The sequence below is a fragment of the Diceros bicornis genome, chromosome 5 (assembly GCF_020826845.1).
Source record: "Diceros bicornis minor isolate mBicDic1 chromosome 5, mDicBic1.mat.cur, whole genome shotgun sequence".
NCBI classification, from domain to species: domain Eukaryota; kingdom Metazoa; phylum Chordata; class Mammalia; order Perissodactyla; family Rhinocerotidae; genus Diceros; species Diceros bicornis.
The window spans coordinates 46,870,651-46,893,445 of NC_080744.1; the positions used below are offsets into that span (position 1 = coordinate 46,870,651).

General features: G+C 38.8%; 1 protein-coding gene across 4 annotated transcripts in view; it reads right to left on the minus strand.

Annotated features, from left to right (window-relative positions):
• Positions 1-14,945, minus strand: part of TRPM7 (transient receptor potential cation channel subfamily M member 7) — a 123,895-nt gene extending 108,950 nt beyond the window's left edge. For all 4 annotated transcript variants that reach the window (XM_058541553.1, XM_058541552.1, XM_058541554.1 and 1 more), the window contains exon 1: positions 14,888-14,945. In XM_058541553.1, coding sequence (XP_058397536.1) covers positions 14,888-14,890 — 3 coding nt within the window. In that variant the 5' untranslated portion in view covers positions 14,891-14,945. The remainder of the gene's footprint in view (positions 1-14,887) is intronic.
• Between the last annotated feature and the right edge of the window lie 7,850 nt (positions 14,946-22,795).

The window sequence follows — 22,795 nt, forward strand, 5'->3', positions numbered from 1 at the left end:
ACTTATATATGACCCAGCAATTCCACTCCTAAGTATCCTCCCAAGAAAAATGAAAACATATCCACATAAAGACTTGTATTTGAATGTTCACAGAAGCGTTATTCATAATTGCCAACAAAGTGAAACATCCATACAATGGTATGCTACTTAGCAATAAAGAGGGACAAGCTAAGGATAACATGCAACATTGCTGGACCTCAAAAACATTCTGCTAAGCGGAAAAGGCCAGGCACATAAGATTATATGTTCCATTTACATGAAATTTCTAGAAAAGGCAAAACCATAGAAACAATAAGTTTAGTAATAGCCTGGGGCTGAGAGTAAGAGTAGGGATAAACTGCGAACAAGTACAAGGGAACTCTGTGAGGTGATAGCAGTGTTCTAAAATTGGATTGTGGTTATAAAACTAAATAAATTTATTAAAAACAGCAAATTTGTACACTTAAAAAGGGCAAATTTTATAGTATATGCATTATACCACAATAAAGCTGTTTAAAAGGCAGAGGAGGGTTTTTAAGAGACATGTAAAACCCAATGAGGAGGTCAAATGTATGTTTAATCAGAGCTCCAGAAGGAGAAAAGGGAATGAATAGGCAGAGACAATGTTTATAGAGACTATGAGAATTTCCCAGAACTGATGAAAAACACTAACCCACAGATTCCGAAAACTCAATTTCTACACAGGATTTTTAAAAAGAAATCTACATTTAGGTATGTATTAGTGTAACTTCACAACATGAAGATAAAAAAACTTAAAATGCAGTTAAATTTAGAACAGGTGAGCGGCAGAACATTCTAGAATTGATCTTCTATTATCTTTAGCACAACGCCTGGCATATAGCTACAAGTTTTTATTTATAAAACACCTTGAGGCATACGTTTTCAAATGTAAACTCCCTGAAGATAGCGGTTGTTTATAAATTGTTTTGTACAACAAATGAAGGTCAAAGGAGTACAAAACCCACCAGGGGGGTCTTCTTAGCCTCGACTAGAGATAAATACTCCCACAATTGGCACCAGCCTCTTTGAAAAATAGATCAGGGGTCACAGACTGCCAACACGGCCGCATCAACTGTTCCTCTTTAGTGGGAGTCCTTGCATCAACCACGCAGCAGACAGCTCAAGCGCAAGATAATGAGATACACGTTGAGCAGGTACAGCATCTGCCCTTGCCTCCTGTCCCTCAAAAGTCACTATCTCTTGTAACAACCTCACAGACATAGCCTCCAAGGTCCCCAACAAGCGATATGGCCAGTTACAGGAATCACTGCACACAGGGAAAGCTTCTCTATAACTAGATACTTAAGAGTTTCCCAATCCACATATAATTGACCCACATGTCACATAAAAAATGTTGCTTAGAAACAGCTGACATTGGATCTTTAGTAAACCCTTTGCCTAAAATGTACATAACAAGAAGAGATAACTTTAATTACTAGAATCAAGTGTGTTTGTCAGGCACTGTTCTAAATATTTTATATGCATTAACTCATTCTATGCTCACAGTAATCCTATGAATTGGGTACTATTAGTACTCCCACATTACAGATGCAGAGACTTAGTTAGACACAGAAGTTAGGGAACTGTCAAAAGTCACACAATTAATAGTTTTCCCTGGCTCCAAACCTCTGCTGACCTTTTAAGATAAGCACTTCAAAATCACTTGATACACTTTAAATAATCGACCTTTCTTACACCTTTTTTAAACCAATGAATAGAAATATCCTAATTATTTTCAAAAGGCGAATTCCTATGTGATCGCTCTGTATATAATTTTCTGAACACAGAAAAAAACAAAAAGAACAGAAGGGCTAACATACTTCTCCTAAAAGGTATTGTTAATTACTAACTACTGCTAACCAGTATTAGCTTTCCCTCTTTTCTTCCTCCTATTCTGCTCCTCAGCAATAGCCTGCCTGAAGCAACTCTAACTATAGTTATTCAAACAGCAGGGTGGGGATAGGAATGGGAGGATTAGATCAATAGATTTCAAAATGACTGCTCTACAGCAATGAACTAATGCCCAGTTAAGTCTAAATGCTGGCCTGCAAAACCCTGGATACTTATTAATTGAAATACTCATAAAAATGAATCACAAGGGCCAGCCCGGTGGCACAGTGGTTAAGTTCGCGTGCTCTGCTTCGGCAGCCCAGGGTTCGCAGTTTCGGATCCCGGGCACAGACCTACACACCACTCATCAAGCCATGCTATGGTGGCATCCCACATACAAAATGGAAGAAGATGGGCATAGATGTTAGCTCAGGGCTAATCTTCCTCAGCAAAAAGAGGCAGAGCGGCAACGGATGTTAGCTCAGGGCCTATCTTCCTCACCAAAAAAAAAAAAAAAATCACAGGTATATACTTTTCATAGCTTATGCCTTCCTAATAAATGTAAATAAAAATATTTTCACTGACATTTTTATTTCAGAGATAGTTATATACAGAAGAAAACCGAATCCCAAGTTGCATTCAACATAAGAAACGATCAGAGCTCTCTTTAGGAAGATTAATCTGGCAGGGAGACAAGTAAAAGTAAACTAGAGCCACTGGTTTTTCGGGGAGAGGCAATAGGGGGTTGGACTAGTAAAGGAATGGATACAACAAAATTTCCAAATCCAATGTCTTATAAAAAATAAACACTACAGATTGATTATTAATATAGTCCTCGCTTCTCATCCTTTCTTCAAATTCACCTCTATAATTATTTTCCAACAACACATGCAACTTACGGAGCCCCAATGAAAACCTTTCCCCTTAAACTGATGCTTCCCTTAATTTCCCCACTTCTTAGATAGGTAGGGCTATACTCTAAATGAGAGATCAGCAAATTTTTCCCATAAAGGGCCAGATGGTAAATATTTTAGGCTTTTTTGACCACACAGTATCTCTGTCACATATTCTTTGTTTTGTTTTAAAATGTAGGAACCATTCTTAGCTCAAGGCCATATAAAACAGGCCTTTGCCAGATTTGGCCCACATGGCATAGTTTGCCAACCCATGCAAACCTAAATCCCAGAAAAGTATGGGTCTTACACATTCCCACTGAGTCAATTCAATCCAAGAAGCATGTGCGAAGTCTTCAGATTCTTCCCCTACACAGTTTCTTGGACACTAATGTCCATTCTATCCAATTCTACAATCCCAGTAGATTCTTGCTATTAAGAGCTGCTTTTCAATGAGGGGAAAAAAAGGGTGAGGCTAAACAGTTTTAGATTCTGTACATTAACAAAGTTAATATTCCTGCAGGGCTTTCAGTAGAAAAAGTATTTAAATAACCCATATGATGTAAGCATAAAACCTAAACATCACCGAGCAAAACATCTAGTGTTTGAGTACATATATCTAGCTTTTTTCCAGAAATAATGGGTTTTTCCAATTATCACCAACCTAAGACACTTGAGTCACTTTTAGCACTCATTTTTGTATTTTATGATAAAATATAAAACCACTCAAAACAAGAATGTTGTTGGATTTTAGGACCTAATATAAATCTTGTTCACAAGTTAGTTTCATTTTATCATTCTTGTTAAAATAAAGCAAGAAACAAACAAATAGCCAGTACTATCCCTTCACAACCTCAAACCTTCCACAAACCTACCAGTTAGTTTTTAACTGGTAAATCCATCCAAAACTTTAGCAAAACTGTTTGCTAAAAGTCACTTAAATTTTGTCACTCCCGTGCTCAAATTCTTATCAAATTTTGTGCCTAGAGGGATGTACAACGACATTAGCATATTTCAAGACTATTTCCTAAAGCTTCCTCTACTTTAATCATTCACCAATTTTATTTCAAGGGCTTACTGCCTCTCATTCTGTTTGTGTAACCACCAAATATACATATATTCTCCCCAAACATAGCACTGTTGTTGTTTACACAGCCTTTATTTATCACATTAGGGATTGGGTTCACATACCCCAGCTGACAGTTGTAAATCCTTCCCAATGACAAGTTTCCGCACTTTTCTAAATTCTGAATTTCTACTCTGCCATCGGTTACTCAATCAAACGAGCCCTGGATTATAAATACATATACAAATTCCTAATTTTATACTTCTTCTTTTGCTAGGCTGCATTATTGAATTTTACCAAAAGGTGGCACACTACAAACACAAATCTGAAAACTCCTAGACAAATGTTCTAGGTCAAGTAAAAACTAACTATAATCACAGAACATTAACACAAGAAGGAAACTTAAAGATCACTTAGTGATCTTCAGTGATTAAAGAGCACAGATTCTAGAGTCAGATTAACCTGAGTCAGAATTCTAGCTTTGTTGTTTACTATCTGTGCAACCTTAATTAAGCAAGTTTCTCAACTTCTGTTTCCTTACCTGCAAAACAGGATAACAACAGTACCTATCTCACAACGTTGCTCTGAAGATGAAACAAAATGATCCATGCAAGGTGTTTTAGCACAATGCCTGGCACATAGTCAAATCTAAACAATGCCTCAAAATTCCATAAATTATAAATTCTTCTTATCTGTCTACCAGCAATAAGGGGCACATATGTTATAAACAAATCCTCTAATCACACCCCACTCTCCAAAGAAATTAGTACCAGCACATCCTTCCTGCCTCCAACCTGATGGCAAAAATTGGGAAAAATACTAAAGATTGTTTAAAAAATCCTACTTCGAGGTAACATGTGGAAATCAATCTATTTTTACAACCAAATACACTCTATGATTCTATATATTAATATTACAAAGTAGCTTCCAGCTATGGAGGTACTCTTGGACTAACACTCCCACAGAAAACAACCATAAACTCTGGACAAAATAAAAACAAGAAAACTACTTATCAGCACTGAAGAGCCATCAACAACAGGCAAAAATTGGATAGAGTCTATACTTGCAATCAAGAAAGAGCACTGAGTGAGTTTCCCATTTTTTAAGGCTTTTTTGCCTGAAGACAGGCCCCACTCCACACCTATTGAACAGCTGAAACTCCAATAGAAATCCCACAGTCTCAGTGGCTTGAAGAACCAGAATACAAGGTTCAAGGTGTCAACAGCAGCTGGAAAGCGATGGGAAAAGTCTTGCAAAGGACAGAGTCACAGAAAAGGAGCCCTAAATGCCGCATATTAACTCTGCTCAAATCTCTGGCTGACCCATTAAGTATGTATATAGATGGCAGACTCCAAGCAGCTCCATTAAGAATAAAATAACTGAACAGATTATTTTTGCTGCCCACTGAAGGAGACAGAGTTCGAAATTTGAGTACTGTCAAGTTAATCAACTACTATCTTAGTCTGCTCAGACAGCCATAACCAATATCGTAAGACTGGGTGGCTTAAACAACCAAAATTCATTTTCTCACAGTTCTAAAGACTGGAATCCAAGACCGAGGTGCCAGCAGAGTTGGTGTCTGGTGAGTGTCTCCTTGGGTTGCAGAGAGCTGTCTTCTCACTGTGTCCTCAAACATGGTAGAGAGAGAGAGCAAGCTCTCTGATGTCTCTTCTTATAAGGGTCCTACCCTCATGACCTCATCTAACCCTAATTACCTCCCAAAGGCCCTATCTCCAAATACTATCACATTTGGGGGTTAGGGCTTCAACATTAAATTTTGGAGGCGGGACACAAACATTCAGTCTATAACAACTACTTAAAAACAATCAATAGTCTTCAGAGGACTATAACAGAACCCAGCATCTCTACAAGGTAACATTCACAATGTCCATGATACAATCCAAAATTACTAGATATAAGAAACAGGAAAATGTGACCCATACTCAAAAGGAAAGGCAATCAAATTAAAAAGGGGTTTGCCCACCAATAAAATGTATATGCTTAAAAAAATTAAATGACACTACAAACCTAGAAATTTCAAGTTATGTGATAAATTTGTACACAGGTCAACATGCCTACTAAAAATAGCACAGACAATGCCAAAAAAAAAAATGAAGGCTAGCCCAAAGCAAAATGTTGAAATAGGCTAGCACTCTCCAACTTCCTCCACCAGAGTCCAATTCATTTGACCTTCTGGCACTCTTACAGGCCCTTACTCTAGAGTTCTGCTCTTACTTTTAATTGGCTGCCAACTACTTGAATAATTAACTAATAATTAGCTATTATTGATAATTCAGATGTGAACCCTCTGAGAGGGGTTTAAAGACACTGCTGAAAAGCCTCCATGGAATGATGAACAGTTGGTAAAGTTTTATATATTAAAAACCTAAACTGAGGGGCTGGCCCTGTGGCGCAGCAGTTAAGTGTGCAGGCTCCACTTCGGCGGCCCGGGGTTCACCAGTTCGGATCCCGGGTGCACACCGACGCACCGCTTGTCAAGCCATGCTGTGGCGGCGTCCCATATAAAGTACAGGAAGATGGTCACGGATGTTAGCCAGGGCCAGTCTTCCTCAGCAAAAAAAGAGGATTGGCATCGGATGTTAGCTCAGGGCTATCTTTCTCACAAAAAAAACTAAACTGAATCAAATTCAGATCATGACTATGTTTGTGAAGAGAGTCCTACTACAGCCAATCTTATTTTCTGTTGGTTTTGCTTTCCTGCTGACCTCATTGATATTGCTACCCTGACTGTTTAACAGCCCAATATTGCCCCAGATTTGTGGGATAGAAAATGCTTGATAAAGAGAAGTGTGAGCATGGACTCCAAGATATTAAACAATGGAAGACTAGGCACACTGAGTCTTAAAAGTGGTCAATCTCAATTTAGCTCAAACAGTACAAATTTTTTCCTGAGGTATTCTAGATAAAGTCTTAACTAGAATAACTCATGTTAACATAAAAAATTATTAGTAAAATGAAAAGAGATCAAAACTCATCTTTGTACGATGAAAGAGATAATAAGTATGTTGGCAAAAAAAAAAAAATCAAACAATTTAAACTTCTCATGCTAAGTCAAGAAATTTTACCTAGACACCTAAGATTGCTAAAAAACAAAAATAAATATATTGACACAGAAGACAAACAGAACAACGGAATAAATAGCTTAAAAACAGAAACTTGCATTTAAGGAAACTTGGTGTGTGATGAGGAGAGTAATAGAAATCAGGAGAAAATATGAACTGTTATGTTGTATATATATATATCAACTATCACACTAAATCCAAAAATGAATACTAGATGGATTAAAGTCAAAATGTGGAAAGCAAAACTTTAAAACTTCTACAAAAAAAAAAAAAAAGAATAACTTTTATGATCTCAGGCTACAAAAAAAGCACATGGTATAAAGAAAATACTAATAAATTATTACACTAAAATTAAAAACCAGGGGTGCTGGCCGGTGGCACAAGCGGTTAAGTGCGCGTGCTCCACCGCGGCAGCCTGGGGTTCACCAGGTCGGATCCTGGGCACACACCGTGGCACCGCTTGGCAAGCCATGCTGTGGCAGCGTCCCATATAAAGTGGAGGAAGATGGGCACGGATGTTAGCCCAGGGCAGGTCTTCCTCAGCAAAAAAAAAGAGGAGGATTGGCAGATGTTAGCACAGGGCTGATCTTCCTCACAAAAAAATTAATTAATTAATTAATTTAATTAAATAAAAAACCAATGTACATTAACACCTACAACTAAATAAATAGCCTGCCATTAACAAAGTGAAAAATTAAAAAGCTACAGATTGCGGAAGATATTTGAAGCTCATGCAGCCAAAAAAAAGATCAGTATCCAGGATACATAAAGAACTTCTACTAGTAAATAAATAAGAAAAAGATAATCCAATAGAAAATTGAGCAAAGGTTATAAACAGGCAATTTACCAGAGAGGAGGCAACCACAGCCAAAAACCTATAACCTGAAATGACATTCAACATTATTAGTGGCCAGGGACATGCAAATTAAAACAATGAGGAACTATCTCACATTCATGAGTTGGGCAAAATAAAAGAACCTAATCAACCAACTGTCGGCAAAGATGTTGAAAAAAATGGGAACTCTCATATACTTCCATAGGGAGTGTAAACCGCACAACTACTTTGGTCAACACTTCAGCAACATCCATGAAGTTGAAGATGCACCTACCCTATGATCCAGCAACTCTACTTCTAGATATATGCATCCTAGAAAAATTCTCACACTTGCACAGAAGATGATACATACAAGAATGCTGCATCAGTATTTGTAAAAAACTAGAAACAACCTAAATGTCTAATAACAGTAAAAGGGACAACATATAGCATATTCACACAATGGAATAATATAGAGCAGTTAAAAGGGACAAACTAGACCTTACATGTATCAATATGAATAAATCTCAAAAATCTAACATTGAGTAAAAAAGAAAACAACAAGGTCCATAAAAAGATGTACATCATTCCATATATATAAAATTTACGAATACCAAAAATCACTATATATTCTATACAATCTGGGCCGGCCCTGTGGCTTAGTGGTTAAGTGCGCACGCTCCGCTACTGGCGGCCCGGGTTCAGATCCCGGGCGCACACCAACGCACTGCCTCTCCAGCCATGCTGAGGCTGCGTCCCACATACAGCAACTAGAAGGATGTGCAACTATGACATACAACTATCCACTGGGGCTTTGGGGAAAAAAAAAAAGGAGGAGGATTGGCAATAGATGTTAGCTCAGAGCCGGTCTTCCTCAGCAAAAAGAGGAAGATTGGCATGGATGTTAGCTCAGGACTGATCTTTCTCACAAAAAAAAAAAAAAAAAAAGTGGAATGGGATTTTGATGGAGTACATGGGAGGCTTCAATTTTATCTATAACATTTTATTTCTTAAGCTGGGTGGTAGGTACATGGATGTCTGCTATATTATGATCTATACACTTTTATACATATGAATTCCACAACAAAAACAGAATTACCAAAGAACTCAAATTATATACGTTTATTTTAAAATATTAGGTACTTGCATAGTACAATTAATTATTTAAATAGTACAATTTAAATTCTTCACTTTTATTCTTGGCTCCTTGTTACTTAATAAAATATTTTTCCCAAAACAACTCAATCTGTTGAATTAAATGGATCCATCACGTACATCTAAATTCAATGACCGTTGATGTGTTTTCAGATGATGTGACAAAAATTATCTGAAAAAGAGAGATCTAAAGAAAATATTAGGACATTCTCTATTACAAAACTCAAGCCTTCATATTGTGAGTAAAAAATATCAACCTATTCTCTATCCCTGAGTAGTGTAATGATACTTTGTTGATACATTCATGACAGGTTTCTACAGTTTTTACTAAAGAGTTCTACCCATTACAGAAATCTATTTAGTTTAATTAAAGGCTTTTCCAATCTACTGAGGATCCTCTCAGACCAGTAAGTCTCTGTGTCTTGTCAAAATACATGTATACAACTGAGTTGTGAAAAACCTATCCTAAGGTTATTACACGGAAATCTGGTAATAAAGGAAATTCTACTAGGTTTTATAGCGTTTGAAGAAAATATAGTATAATAAATGTTTTTTAAAAGGTAACACATTTTTTTAAACGACCTTAGCTTTTTTAATTAACGTAACACCATGATATACATGCCCCTGAATATCAAGATCTTTCTCCAAGTTTCTATAATTTGGGAAGTCAACACTTACTCTACCACTTATTAGCCTTAGGACCTTTGGTGAGTGATTTTGCTTCTCTATTCCTTATATAAATGATGGAGAAAAAAGTGTCTACTTCACAGAGTTTTCTTGAGAGTTAATATATGTGATCGATATATATAAAGCATTTAGAACAACGGCCACAGCTAAAGGATAATACATGTTAGCTAATATTATGAAAATATGTCTAAACCCTATGATGTACACACTTTTCTTAGTCAAGAGTACCTTCTGGCTATTGGGTACGGTAAATTATACTCAAAGACAAGGAAAACTGATGGTTCACATACTAAAGGGTAATTTACAACCCTATCTTTCTAGTCTAGTTAATGTTTCTCCAGTCTCCTCCTTATAGTAACAGTTTGCTTCTCAGATAATTTCTTTCTATCATTCCCAGTGTACTACCAAATCATCAGAGGAAATAGATAACTAAGCCTACTAAATTTCACTTCGCACGTATTTTTCAATCGTGAACTCTAGGCTCAAGGTTGCGATATTCCTGATAATGGCTTGGCTCAAAAACCTTTTTTCTTTCCATGAGGAGGTAGGTTTCCAAATGTTGAGGTTTCCAGAAGTCTGGCAGCTGGATAGTCAAGGTGTTAAGTTATTAACATGTTTTCGTGATGCAAGGAGGGACAAATAGTGTTTCACAGACTTTAATCCTAGTATTGCTCCTGAGGTCAAGTAGAAGAAAGATTATCATCTGCCTTTACAGACACAGAGAAAAACAGTGATGCTCATAAAAGAGCGTGACTTGGCAAAGATGCTCAGGTGAAGAGACAAGTCTACCAACTTCAAAGAATTGCTTACCGCCATACACCAAAATTTCTTCAACATGGTTCTAAAACCTCTTAACAGTCAGGAAACTAAACACACCTTCCCCGAAAAGATCCAGAGTAATTTTCTAAATCCAAGAAGAACCAAACCAAAGGGTCAACAAAATATCTAAAAGTACTAACAATTCAAATTAGAACCAGTCATTTCTTATAAAGATAAACTAGAAAAGGTCCAATTCTCCAAGTCAAATATTTCATTCATATTCAAATTAATAAAATAATGTAAAGCCCCTTCTAAAAGTGACACATGGAAGTTCTTTTATACCAATTCACATAAATGACTCAGTTCAAATCCCCATGGACAGTGAAATGATGCTCATATTCCAAACTAATCTCAACCGCTCTGAATTTTGCTTTCAGGTACCAAACTTAAAACGGGCATTTAAGGAGCAGTCACTCAAAAAAACTACTGTAAAATTTAATCATAGGCTGAAAGGTTCCCCCAAAGAGAAAGGGGAAAGAGAAACTCAGAATGAAATAATGGATCAATGGTAATCATCATCAATGGGTACTGATACTATTGTGAATCTCTGATAGGGAACTTCATAACTGAGAGATCAGGCAGCTGACACCATCAACCCACTGATCAATCTTAACATCAAAAAAGAAAAACAACCAGACAGCGTGAGTCTATTAATGTGTCACAATACAAAGTACATAGCATTACCTGTGAAGTATTCTTGCCCAAGTATCAAACTAGAATCTGATCAAGTCTTTAGATTAACCACTAATTTACAGGAAATACAGAAGAGAAAGGAACACGTTAACGGATACATCCAACAAAATCCAAACTGTGGGAAATTCTACAGGGCAAATAATCTGGACCTTTTCATTAAATAAATGGTAAACGACAAAACGAGGAGGTAGTAGAGACTGAAAGACTTATTTATCAACCAAATGCTGTGTGGAATTCTTTGGATCCTGATTCAACAAACCAACTGAAAAAAACATGAGACCACCAGGGAAATGTGCTGAATATTTAATGATATTCAAGAATTATCAACTTTTTAGGTGTGCTAATAGTACTGTGGATGTGTTAAGAGTCTTTATCTTTTTAGAGATAGACAATTAAGTATTTATAGATGAAATATGTCTGGGATTTGCTTTTAAACTATCCAGTTGAGGGAGAATGGGAGGGATAATAGAAGAAACAAAATTCACGTGTTTCAAACTATTGAAACTGGTCATGGGTACATGATGATTCATTTTACTGTTATATCTCTGTATGTCTGAAATCTCCCATATTAGAATGTTAGAGAGAGAGAGAATATCAGAGCACTAGATCAAAACTATCTATAACTAGTAGAACTCAAACTTAAATTTTCCAAGTGCTTGCTTCAATAGACCTTCATTTAAAAATCAAAAACAAAAATGCACATTTTAAGTATTGCCTTTAAGTATTAAATTTGCACATTTTAAGTAATGACTTCAACTATTACACGTTTTCATTTTGTGTCTGCTTCTTATTATTGACATTTGCCAACACACACACGCACCCCCCTCCACAAAAGTAACCAAGTTCTGAATATTCTAACTCTTAAACATCTCAATCTGTTCCTTCTTTTTTTTAACACTTCTTTATTTCAAGCCCCCAACATTTTGGTCAGAGTCTTGCTACAGCCTCCTCCTCATGGGTCTCTCTCTTTTCAGTTTAAACACACACCAATTCACCCTCCATATTGTTTCCGTAAGTGGATCCTCAACATCTCCAGAATAAAATGCAAACTCCTTTGCATGACATACACTGCCCTCAGAAACCTGGTACTTGCCTATCTTTACAACACTCACCCCAGTATCTCATACTCCTCTCATTCCAAACTATGAGTACTATGCGACAGTACTCGTACAGTAGTTACCCAGAATAAACTAAAGATGCTCTTCTCTTCTGAAGTTCAGTTCCCCTTAGACTTAAACCACCAATGAAACGCCCCTTCTATTTCCAAGTTAACTCCAATTTCTATCGACTCTACAAGACTCACCTCTACTATTAGCTCCTTTGCAAGCCTACCCATACTTTCCTTTCTCTCTCTGATTACCCTATATTTTCACAGTAATCTATGCAATAGTATCACACAATCCCTTTGTTTTCTGCATATTTATATTGTCCTTCAAGACCATTAAGTAAGACATTACTTGTATGCCTGCAACATAGTAGACACTAAATGTTTGTTTTATGAAGTAATGTATGCATCTTCCATTGACGAAAGATAGGTAGATCTTTTATAAATAACTTCTATAAATTACGTTTATAAACGTAAGCTGTTTTGTTAAAGTGGGAAACTTGTCTAACATATCTTTGTTACTCCAGTGCCTGTAACAGTGCTTAGAATATATTAAACACTAAATGAGTGATTGCCAAATAAATAAAACAAATATTTCCAGTAGCCATGGTAGATAATTTTGTACAACATTGGACTCCACTCCAGTTTCTTAACTTGTATTTCTTGGTATTTTGTTTGTTTTGTATTGTTTTTTGGTCGGTTGGCTGATTACTTTTAAATCTTTTTAAAATGTAGAAAATTTTGTATGCTTTCTTTCAGTGTCAAAGAAGAAACGGATTACAAGAAGCAAATGCCTTACACAAGAGTTTACAGTAAGAATCATAGTGTAGACACAACATGCTTAGGTGAACTTTTAGCCTAAATGTTGAAGAGGCTCAACAAATTATTATTATCGGAGAACCCCAGTTTTAGGTTATCCTAAGCTTTCACTATAATTTAATTGGAAATTGCAAAGAAAATCACACAATTCAGTAGCAGTCAGAATGCAAGTAACGTAAAAAATAAAATCAGACCCTTAATTTCAAATTTTAAAGTGAGAATTTCTCCCTGTAAGAATCAACAGGATTGTTAACAGCATGTACAAACAATACTGAGTTCATATTATGCGCCAAGTACAGCGCGCAATTCATGTATAAAAACACTGTTTAGGGGAGCGCACCTGCTATTAAAAAGACTGGACATAAATGGAAAGGCAGGGGAAACTCAGACACATCTTAATTTTTGAAGGCTACGTTTCAAAGTATGTAGATAGCAAGACATTAAGGTAAGAGGCTAGATTTAAGAAGAGCACCTGAGGTAAGACTAAGAAATTACAGACTTTCACTAGAAAGTCACTAGAAACAAAGTCGCCTCATTGCTTTATTAAAACATTAGGAAGTAATGGCTTTGAAGATGATGAATCATCTTCATTTCCATCTTCTAACATATCTAAATTATTTCATCAAAATACCGAAATAGTATGTTCAAATTTATGCTATTTACCATCTAAAAAGGAAAACTAGACACATCACTGAAGAGTCAGTATTAATGGTTTGCTTTTTTTAAACAAAAGAGACTTTGCTTCAACTTTTGCCCCCAAAATATATTCCCTTAAAATCCATTTAAGTAATAAATTTAAAAAATTAGCGTCGGTAGAGAAACTTAAGAAACTCTTCTTTTAAAAATTAGGAAAAAGGTAAAATGACGTTTTCATTGACTTTACATTACCAAAGAACGTGGAAAATAGTGGATGGTGCCCTATTTATTCAAAGTATAACTATATTCGTGGTTTCAGTTTTGTACGGCACTTGAATTAGCTTCTGGAGAAAAGTAAACCTGCCAGACTCCAGCAGAGGGAGAGCTGTTCGCATGAAGCTTATCAAATTCAAGTACTGACCAGAAATACCTACCCAGCTCTCTTCAAGTCCCTGATCTAAATGACTTTCTTTGTAAGATATCTTCAAATTTGATTCCTGGCCCTAACAAAAAAAGCTCTATCAAAAGCTGCAATGCACCGCATCCCTCTCTCTCCGCTGTGCGCCTCCGGTTTCAAACACGAACAACTCTTTTCTAGCGCAGCGGATGAGGTAGTTCGACATAAATCCAGACAACACATCGCCTCCGGACCTACAGCAGCGCCCCAATAAAATCCTTAATTCTTGCTAAAGAAAATTCCAAACCAGATCTACCGTCCATATCGTCGAATCCCTCCCATTTGGCTCCAAAAGGAAAATGTACCTGTGGAGTATCCGCTGCGCAGCACACAAGTCACAGCTCCAACCCAATGTCCTCTATCCCTTTTTTGTGCCCTCCCAGCCCTCCCTCCCTTTCCATGCAGAACTTGAGCAAAGCATTTGGCTCCCTGATCTGCCAGCAATTGGCGCCAGGAGGAACACGCTCCCGGGAGATGCGGAGCTTGGAGGCTGAGCGCTGCGTCTGGCGCGCTGCGGCCGCTCGGCTCAGCCAGGTACTCCCCAGCCCGCGCCTCCGCCGCCTCGAGGGGCCCCGCTGGAGCCGGCTCTCCGCTCAGGGGATTCCCGCGATGAGCTGTCGCGCCACATTTGCTACCTGCTTCCTGCCCCTCACCCCCGAACGCAATGCACTCCCGTCCCGCCAGGGCAAGTCCGGAAGCCTCCAGGCAGTTCGGAGGTCCTTCGCCCCAGGAAGCGCGGCTCCGCACACACGCTTGCCTGCCAGGTCCTCCCCTTCCCTGCCCGCAACCCCCAGGGCCATTCCCCGCCAGGGCCTGCGTGGGTCCAGTACCATTCTCCTCACGGGGCGGACTCCGGAAGGGCAGCAACTCCTCCTCCTCCTCCTCCGCGGCCTGTAGCCATCTATCGGGAAGCGTCTCCGGAGGCGGCAGCAGAGGCCGCCGGACAAGGAGAGCCCAGGGAAACCTTCTCAGAACTAACTCAGCTGCGGCGCTAGCAGCAGAAGCCGAGTCTTTCATAATTGTGCGACCAACTCCTCCGGGTGACTGGCCACAGGGACGCGCCCGCGCCCGCCTCCGCCGGCGACGGGGCTGGAGGCAGACCACGTGAGGGGCGCGCCGAGTGCGCCGCCGCCCGCCGGTCGGGTCACGTGAAGGGCGCGCGCTCCCTCACTTCCAGGCCGCGTCCCCAGCGCCCTCGCGCACGCGCCGTGCACGAGCGCCCCCACCCCTGCCACCCCCGGCTTCCCGAGCTGGGCGGGGAGAGGGTGTGCTCCCCAGGTCTCCATTGGATGCCTGGGCGACACTTGCACAGACATCTGTCTCAGCCCCTGGAATGGAACTTGAGGAAGCAATAGTTGAGGATTATGGTTCCAGGCCTCTGGGATCCAGCCTGGAGTTGCAGCATGGTCTCATCTCCCCTAACTGGGCCTGGCCTCTGCCTACGCTCTCAAGCAGCGTTTCCCAGCCCCTTCTCTGGGCCTCAAAGAGGGTGGAGGCCTTAAGTACTCTCTCCTCATCCAAAATGCAAAATCATCTTCTTATCCTAAATCGTGTTCTTCCTCTAACTTCCCCTGTTTCTGACTGCAAAAATTGTTCTTCCGGCTTTATCTGTGGGTACCATCCTTTCCCTCCAGAGGTATCGCCCACAGACATGCATACACAACACACCTTACATGACTGTCTTTCCTTTTCCTTTGCCATCACACCAGCCCACAGTTGACTATTAGTGATAGTTTACTAAATGATGCTTTTCACACATCACCTTCCTGTTCTGGAAAAACTTCGAGAGGAAAGAGTTCCTCCCTCTGACCCTCTGATCTGACTCTGTTCTTATCTCTTTTTTAAAAACAGGAGCCAGCCTGGTGGCTAGTCATTAATGTCGCTAGCTCTACCTCCTTGGCCAGGGGTTCGGAGTTTCGCATCCCTGGTGCAGACCTACACACTGCTTATCAAGCCATGCTGTGGCGGCGTCCCACATATAAAGTAGAGGAAGATGGGCACGGATGTTAGCCCAGGGCCAATCTTCCTCAGCAAAAGAGGAGGATTGGCAACAGATGTTAGCTCAGGGCTAAACTTCCTCACCAAAAAATATATATTTTTTAAAAGACAGCTTTATTGAGGAATAATTGACATACAATAAGGTACACATATTTAAATATACAATTCCACAAATGTTGATGTATGTATACATCCATGAAATCCCCACAATCAAGATAGTGAATATATTCATCACCCCAAGTTTCCTCCTTGCCCTTTGTAATCCCTCCATATTGTCCCTCCCCATCCCCACCCCTTAGCAACTTCTGATCTGCTTTCTGTCACTATAGATTAGTTTGCATATTCTAGAGTTTTATATAATGGAATCATACAATATGTACTTTTTTTTTTTTCCAGGTTTGGCTTCTTTCATTCAGCATAACTATAACCTCTTAAATGTTATGACCCAGAGTTCACTGAAGTAGGATCTTCTTTCCAACAAAACTGATTCCCCCACCCCCATTGTTTTCCCTAACAAGCTTTGGCCATGTTTGTGAACAATCTTCAGGTATTGTGTATTCCTCCCCCATCTGGCAGGGCCAGCAGGACCAATGTTAAAAACATGTTTTCATATATGTGTCATACTTTTCTTACTAGATTATCAGATCCTTGGGGCAGGGATCTTGGCTAATTTATGCATATATTCAGTAAATGTTTATTTTCCAGATCTCAGCTGGGCCTACACACTTCCTGCCTTTAGGGAGTTTATAATCTAAAAGGTGGAGACAAACCAGAAAATCAAAATACAATGAGATAAAAGTGCTTTGTTTTCCTCAGTCTTTGTGACTCTGGCCTTTTTGTACCCACAAGTGCTTCACCCCTTGTTTGAGTGATGCAGGAAGGAAACCAGAATAGCTCCATAGACAGTTGATCTCCAGAACTCTTTGGTAAATTGGAGCATTTAGTTGTTTAGAGTTAGAAATGGGAGATAAGATTATTCCTTACTTGAATTAATGAAAATAAATTTCTTAATTTACAAATGATCAGACAGCCCTGGAGTTCACATATGCTAACTTACAGAGAAAAATCAATTCATTTTTTAAAAGTATTGAGTTCCTAAGAATATATCAAGAACAGTCCTATTCAATGTTCAGTGATGAACAAGATGGATAAATTCAGTGTTTTAGAAAATTCCATTAAATACTTTCTCTCTCACTTCTTTCCTATAGGGACTTTGGTCAGTGGCATCTCTATTTCTACTGTCACTGAATCACATACTCATTCTCCTCCGTGCCCTTGCCTAATTATTTGCAACGATTCAATTCAACAAACATTTACTACTATACTCTGTTTAAAGCACTAAGTGAAGTGCTATGAGGGATAAAAAGATGAAAAGACATGGTACTGTACTAACTCTTGGATTTTTAGCTCTGTCTAGTGCATGCATTCTCAACCATAAAGAGGTCATATCACCCCCAAGGAAGTGAAAATTGATTGGGGGGGAGGGGCTGAAAAAAAAATATTACTCTTTTTATGTATGAAGCACAGATATACATACAGTTCATAAACATTAAAATTTCATGAAGGTGGGTGCAATTAGGAAAAACATCTAAAATGACTCTATAGTGGAGTGATAATGAAAAAAAGGGTGAGAAACACTGGTCTAGTGGGACAGAGATAAATACAAGACTAACTCATAATGAAGGTAAATGTTATAATTGCTGTGTTAGCCAACCTCCAATAGAGCCCTCAATGTTCCTCACTTCCTGGTATTCTCACCCTTGTAGAGTCTCCTCCCACACTGAATAGGGCTAACCTGCGTAATCAATGGGATATTGTGGAAATGACAATGTGTGACTTCTAAGGCTTGATCATAAAAGACATTTTGGTTTCCACCTTGCTCTTTTAGATCACTCACTCTGGGGGAAGCCAGCTGCCATGTCATGAGGACAACTCAAGCAGCCCTGTGAAAAGATACATGTGGCAAGGAACTGAGACCTCCTGCCAACAGCTAGTGCCAACTTGCCACCATGTGGGTGAGCCATCCTGAAAGTGTATCCTTCAACCCCAGACAAGATGTCAGATGCCTGCAGCCCCTGCTGACATCTTGTAACCTCATGAAAAACTCTGAGACAGAATCACCCAGCTAAGCCACTCCCATGTCCTGATCCTTGGGAACTGTGAGAAATAATAAGTGTTTATTGTTCTTTTAAGCACTAAATTTGGGAAAAATTTGTTGTGCAGCAATATATAACTGATAAAATTGTAGTACAAAGAAGACACTATGCAGTAGTAGAGTCTAATCACCAACCGGGGATATTTGGAAAGCTTGGAGGTAGTAGGAAATGACCTGAGTCTTGTGGGAAGAATTGGAAGAGTAAATATGGAAGAAGAGTAGTCCAGGTAAAAAGAACATTCAAACAAAGGCAGAGAGGCATAACCATGTTATATCAACCCTTGCTAGTGATAAGAGGCTGGGACTCCAGTAATAAATCCAAACAGCCTCTTCCTTATAATTAATTTAGTAAGAATGATCCTTAAGGCTTTTCTGTACTTAACATCCTTCAGTGGCTCTTATTCCTCTTATAACAAGTCCAAATACCTTGGTATCTGACCCCACCTTATTTTTCTAGTGTTGTCTCTGGTCACTTCTCCCAGCCTCCTTCCTAACCCTTCAAATATCTGTTGTCAGACTCAACTTGTAAGTCCCTTCTTGCAAGAATTTTTTTACTCCCTCTTTCAAGCACACTCAATCTGGGTTAGGTGCTGCCCCTGTATGTTCCCATTGCACATTGTATATTCCCAATTATAGCATTTATCTCACTGTACTCTAATCACCAATTTACTTGCCAATCCCCTCACCCCCTGCCACTAAACATTCAAAGATCATAACCTTATCCATCTTATTCACCAGTGTATCCTAGCTTGATGACACATGTCTAAGAGTCATTTAATAATATTTGTTGAAGAAAAAAGTAAACCCTCTGATAGGCCAGAATCTAAAGATGAACTCTGTGCTCTGATTCTGGCATGCAGAATTTTGTGTCAGAGTAAGGCAAGGTGCTATTCCTACATAGTAGAGGGTTACAGGAAGTGGAGCAGAACATGGAAGTCTGTGTTCCCATAGTATATTGTTTAATCAATCAGTCATCCATTTACTCATCACACTTGTTGAACATTTATTGTGGATCACACAGTGTGTGCTAGGTCACTCCCTTCCATGGTTCAGGCCTTGTGCTACCGTTTATGCCTCTCTCCTGAAAGATTTTTGTCCTAAATCTGATCGACTACATTGGCCTTAGCTTATAAGTGTCCAATTCCCTACCGCACGTGGTATGTAGGGACGACTATGAGATATCTTCTAAGAAAGTGGAAGTAAGAGAAATATGAGATAAAATTGCCCTTATAAAATTGGGTCCTTAAACATCAGTTTCCTTAATACTATCCATATCTCTTAGAAAGTCTTTGTATATTACCATGGGCATATATACTCCAGTTTGAAAACCACTGCCTTAGAATACTAACTCTGATTACCCTTGTGATGGTTAATTTTATGTGTCAACTTGGCTGTGACATGGAGTGCCAAGATTAAACATTATTTCTTGGGGTGTCTGTGAGGGTGTTTCTGGATGAGTTTAGCATTTAAATTGATGGACTGAGTAAAGCAGATTGCCCTCCCCAATGTGGATGGGGCATCATCTAATCTGTTGAGGGCCTAAATAGAGCAAAAAGGTGGAGGAAGAGGGATTTACTCTCTGCCTGACTGAAGGCGCTAGGACATCAGTCTTCTCCTGCCCTTGACTGAGAATTGCACCATCAGCCCTCTAGTTCTCAGAAATACACCACCAGCTTCCCTGGGTCTCCAGCTTGCAGACAACAGATAGTAGGACTTCTCAGACTGCATAATTTCATGAGCCAATCTCTTATAATAAAATATATTTTATTCTCCTGCCTAATAGAACATCTCTTCCATCTTAATGTTTCAATCTACTGCATAATTTCATGAGCCAATCTCTTATAATAAAATATATTTTATTCTCCTGACTAATAGAACATCTCTTCCATCTTAATGTTTCAATCTACTGATGTATGATTAGTTTTACAGAGAATTATAATAGTGCGGTCAATAAAAGATTTTCAAGCAGAAAAAATTTTCTGGTAAAATCATATAGGAAATGAACAATTGAAATTTGAAATTAAAATACAATATCATTTACATTAGCAACCAAAAATGAAATACTTAGGTATAAATCTAACAAATATGTACAAGATTCATATGAGAAAACTACAAAACTCTGATGAAAGAAATCAAAGATGAGCTACTCCATCTACATGGATAGGAAGACTCAATATTGTCAAGATATCAATTCTTCCCAACTTGATCTATAAATTCAACACAATCCCTATCAAAATCCCAGCAAGTCTTATTGTGGATATCAACAAACTTATTCTAAAGTTTATGTGGAAACTCAAAAAGACCCAAGATTGCCAATGCAATATTGAAGGAGAAGAACAAAATCAGGGACTGATATGATACTATCCAACTTCAAGACTTACTACAAAGCTACAGGAATAAAGGCAGTATGGTTTTGGTGAAAGGATAGACAGATCAATGGAATATAATGGAGAGCCTAGAAATAGACCCATACAAATATAGTCAACTGATCTTTGACAAAGGAACAAAGGCATTTCAATGGAGAAAGGATAGTCTTCAACAAATGGTGCTGGAACAACTGGACGTCTACAAGGAAAAAAAATGAATCTAGATGTAGATCGTATACCTTTCACAAAAATAAACTTAAAATGGATCACAGACCTAAATGTAAAACCTAATACTCCTAGAAGATAACAGAGAAGAAAATCTAGCTGACCCTGAGTTTGGCAATGACTTTTTACATACAACACCAAAAGCATGATCCATGAAAGAAAAAATTAGTAAGCTGGAGTTCCTTAAAATTAAAAACTTTTGCTCTCTGGCAGATACTGTTAAAAGAGAAAGGACAAGCCACAGACTGGGAGAAAATATTTGCAAAACACATATCTGATAAAGCCCTGGTATCCAAAATATACAAAGAAATCTTAAAAATCGACAATAAGAAAACAAACAACCCAATTAAGAAATCTTAAGATTAAAAAATCTGAAGAGGGGCCAGCCCCGTGGCTTAGCGGTTAAGTGCACGTGCTCCGCTGCTGGCAGCCTGGGTTCGGATCCCGGGCGTGCACCGACGCACCGCTTGTCAGGCCATGTTGAGGCAGCATCCCACATACAGCAACTAGAAGGAAGTGCAACTATGACATACAACTATCTGCTGGGGCTTTGGGGAGAAGCAGGGGGAAAAAAAATCTGAAGAGAAGGCAAATGATCTGAACAGACACCTCACCAAAGAAGAGATATATAAGTCAAATAAGCATATGAAAAGAGGTTCAATATCATATGTCACCAGTAAATTGCAAATTAAAACAATAAGTTACCACTATACATCTATCAGAATGGCAAAAATCCAAAACACCTATAACACCAAATGCTGGCAAGAATGTAGAGTAACAGGAACACTTATTCACTGCTGATGGGAATGCAAAATGGTACTGACACTGGAAAGTAGTATTACTGTTTCTTACAAAACTAAACATGCTCTTTCAATGTGATCCAGCAATTGTGCTCTTTGGGATTTACCCAAATAAGTTGAAAACTTATGTCCACAAAAAAACCTGCACACAGATGTTAATAGCAGCCTTATGCATAATTGCCAAATGTTTGAAGCAACTAAGATGTCCTTCAATAAGTGAATAGATAAACAAACTGTGGTACATCCATACGATGGAATATTATTCCATGATAAAAAGAAATGAGCTATCATGCCACTAAAAGACATGGAAGAAACTTAAGTGAATATTGCTAAGTGAAAGAAGCCAACCTGAAAGGCTACTGTATGATTCCAACTATATGACATTTTGGAAAAGGCAAAACCATGGAGACATTAAAAAGATTAGTGGTGGGCCGGCCCCATGGCTCAGCAGTTAAGTGCGCACGCTCTGCTACTGGCGGCCCCGGTTCGGATCCCAGGCGTGCACAGACGCACCGCTTCTCCGGCCATGCTGGGGCCGCGTCCCACATGCAGCAACTAGAAGGATGTGCAACTATGACATACAACTATCCACTGGGGCTTTGGGGAAAAAAAGGAGGAGGATTGGCAATAGATGTTAGCTCAGAGCTGGTCTTCCTCAGCAAAAAGAGGAGAATTAGCATGGATGTTAGCTCAGGGCTGATCTTCCTCACAAAAAAAAAAAAAAAAGATTAGTGGCTTCCAGAGGTTTGGGAGGAGGTAAGGGATGACGAGGAGGAGCACAGTGTATTTTTAAGGCAGTGAAACTATTCTCTATAAAACTATAATGTGGGTACATGTCATTATACATTTGTCAAAACCCACAGAAGATACAACACCAAGAGTGAATCCTAATGTAAATTATGGACTTTAGTTAATAATAATGTATCAATATTGGCTCACCAATTGTGACAAATGTACCATACTAAGGCCAGATGTTAATAATAGGGGAAACTGAGTGGAGAGGATGTGAAAGGGGTATATGGGAACTTTCTGCTCAGTTTTTCTGTAAACGTAAAATTGCTCTAAAAATAAAGTCTATTACTTTTTTAAAAAATCATATGGGGAAAGTAGACTAGAAACACAAGTTAAGGACAAAAAAGAGAATGATGTAAAATTTCCTATTTTTGAAGAGAAGTTTATTAACTTTCTTAAATG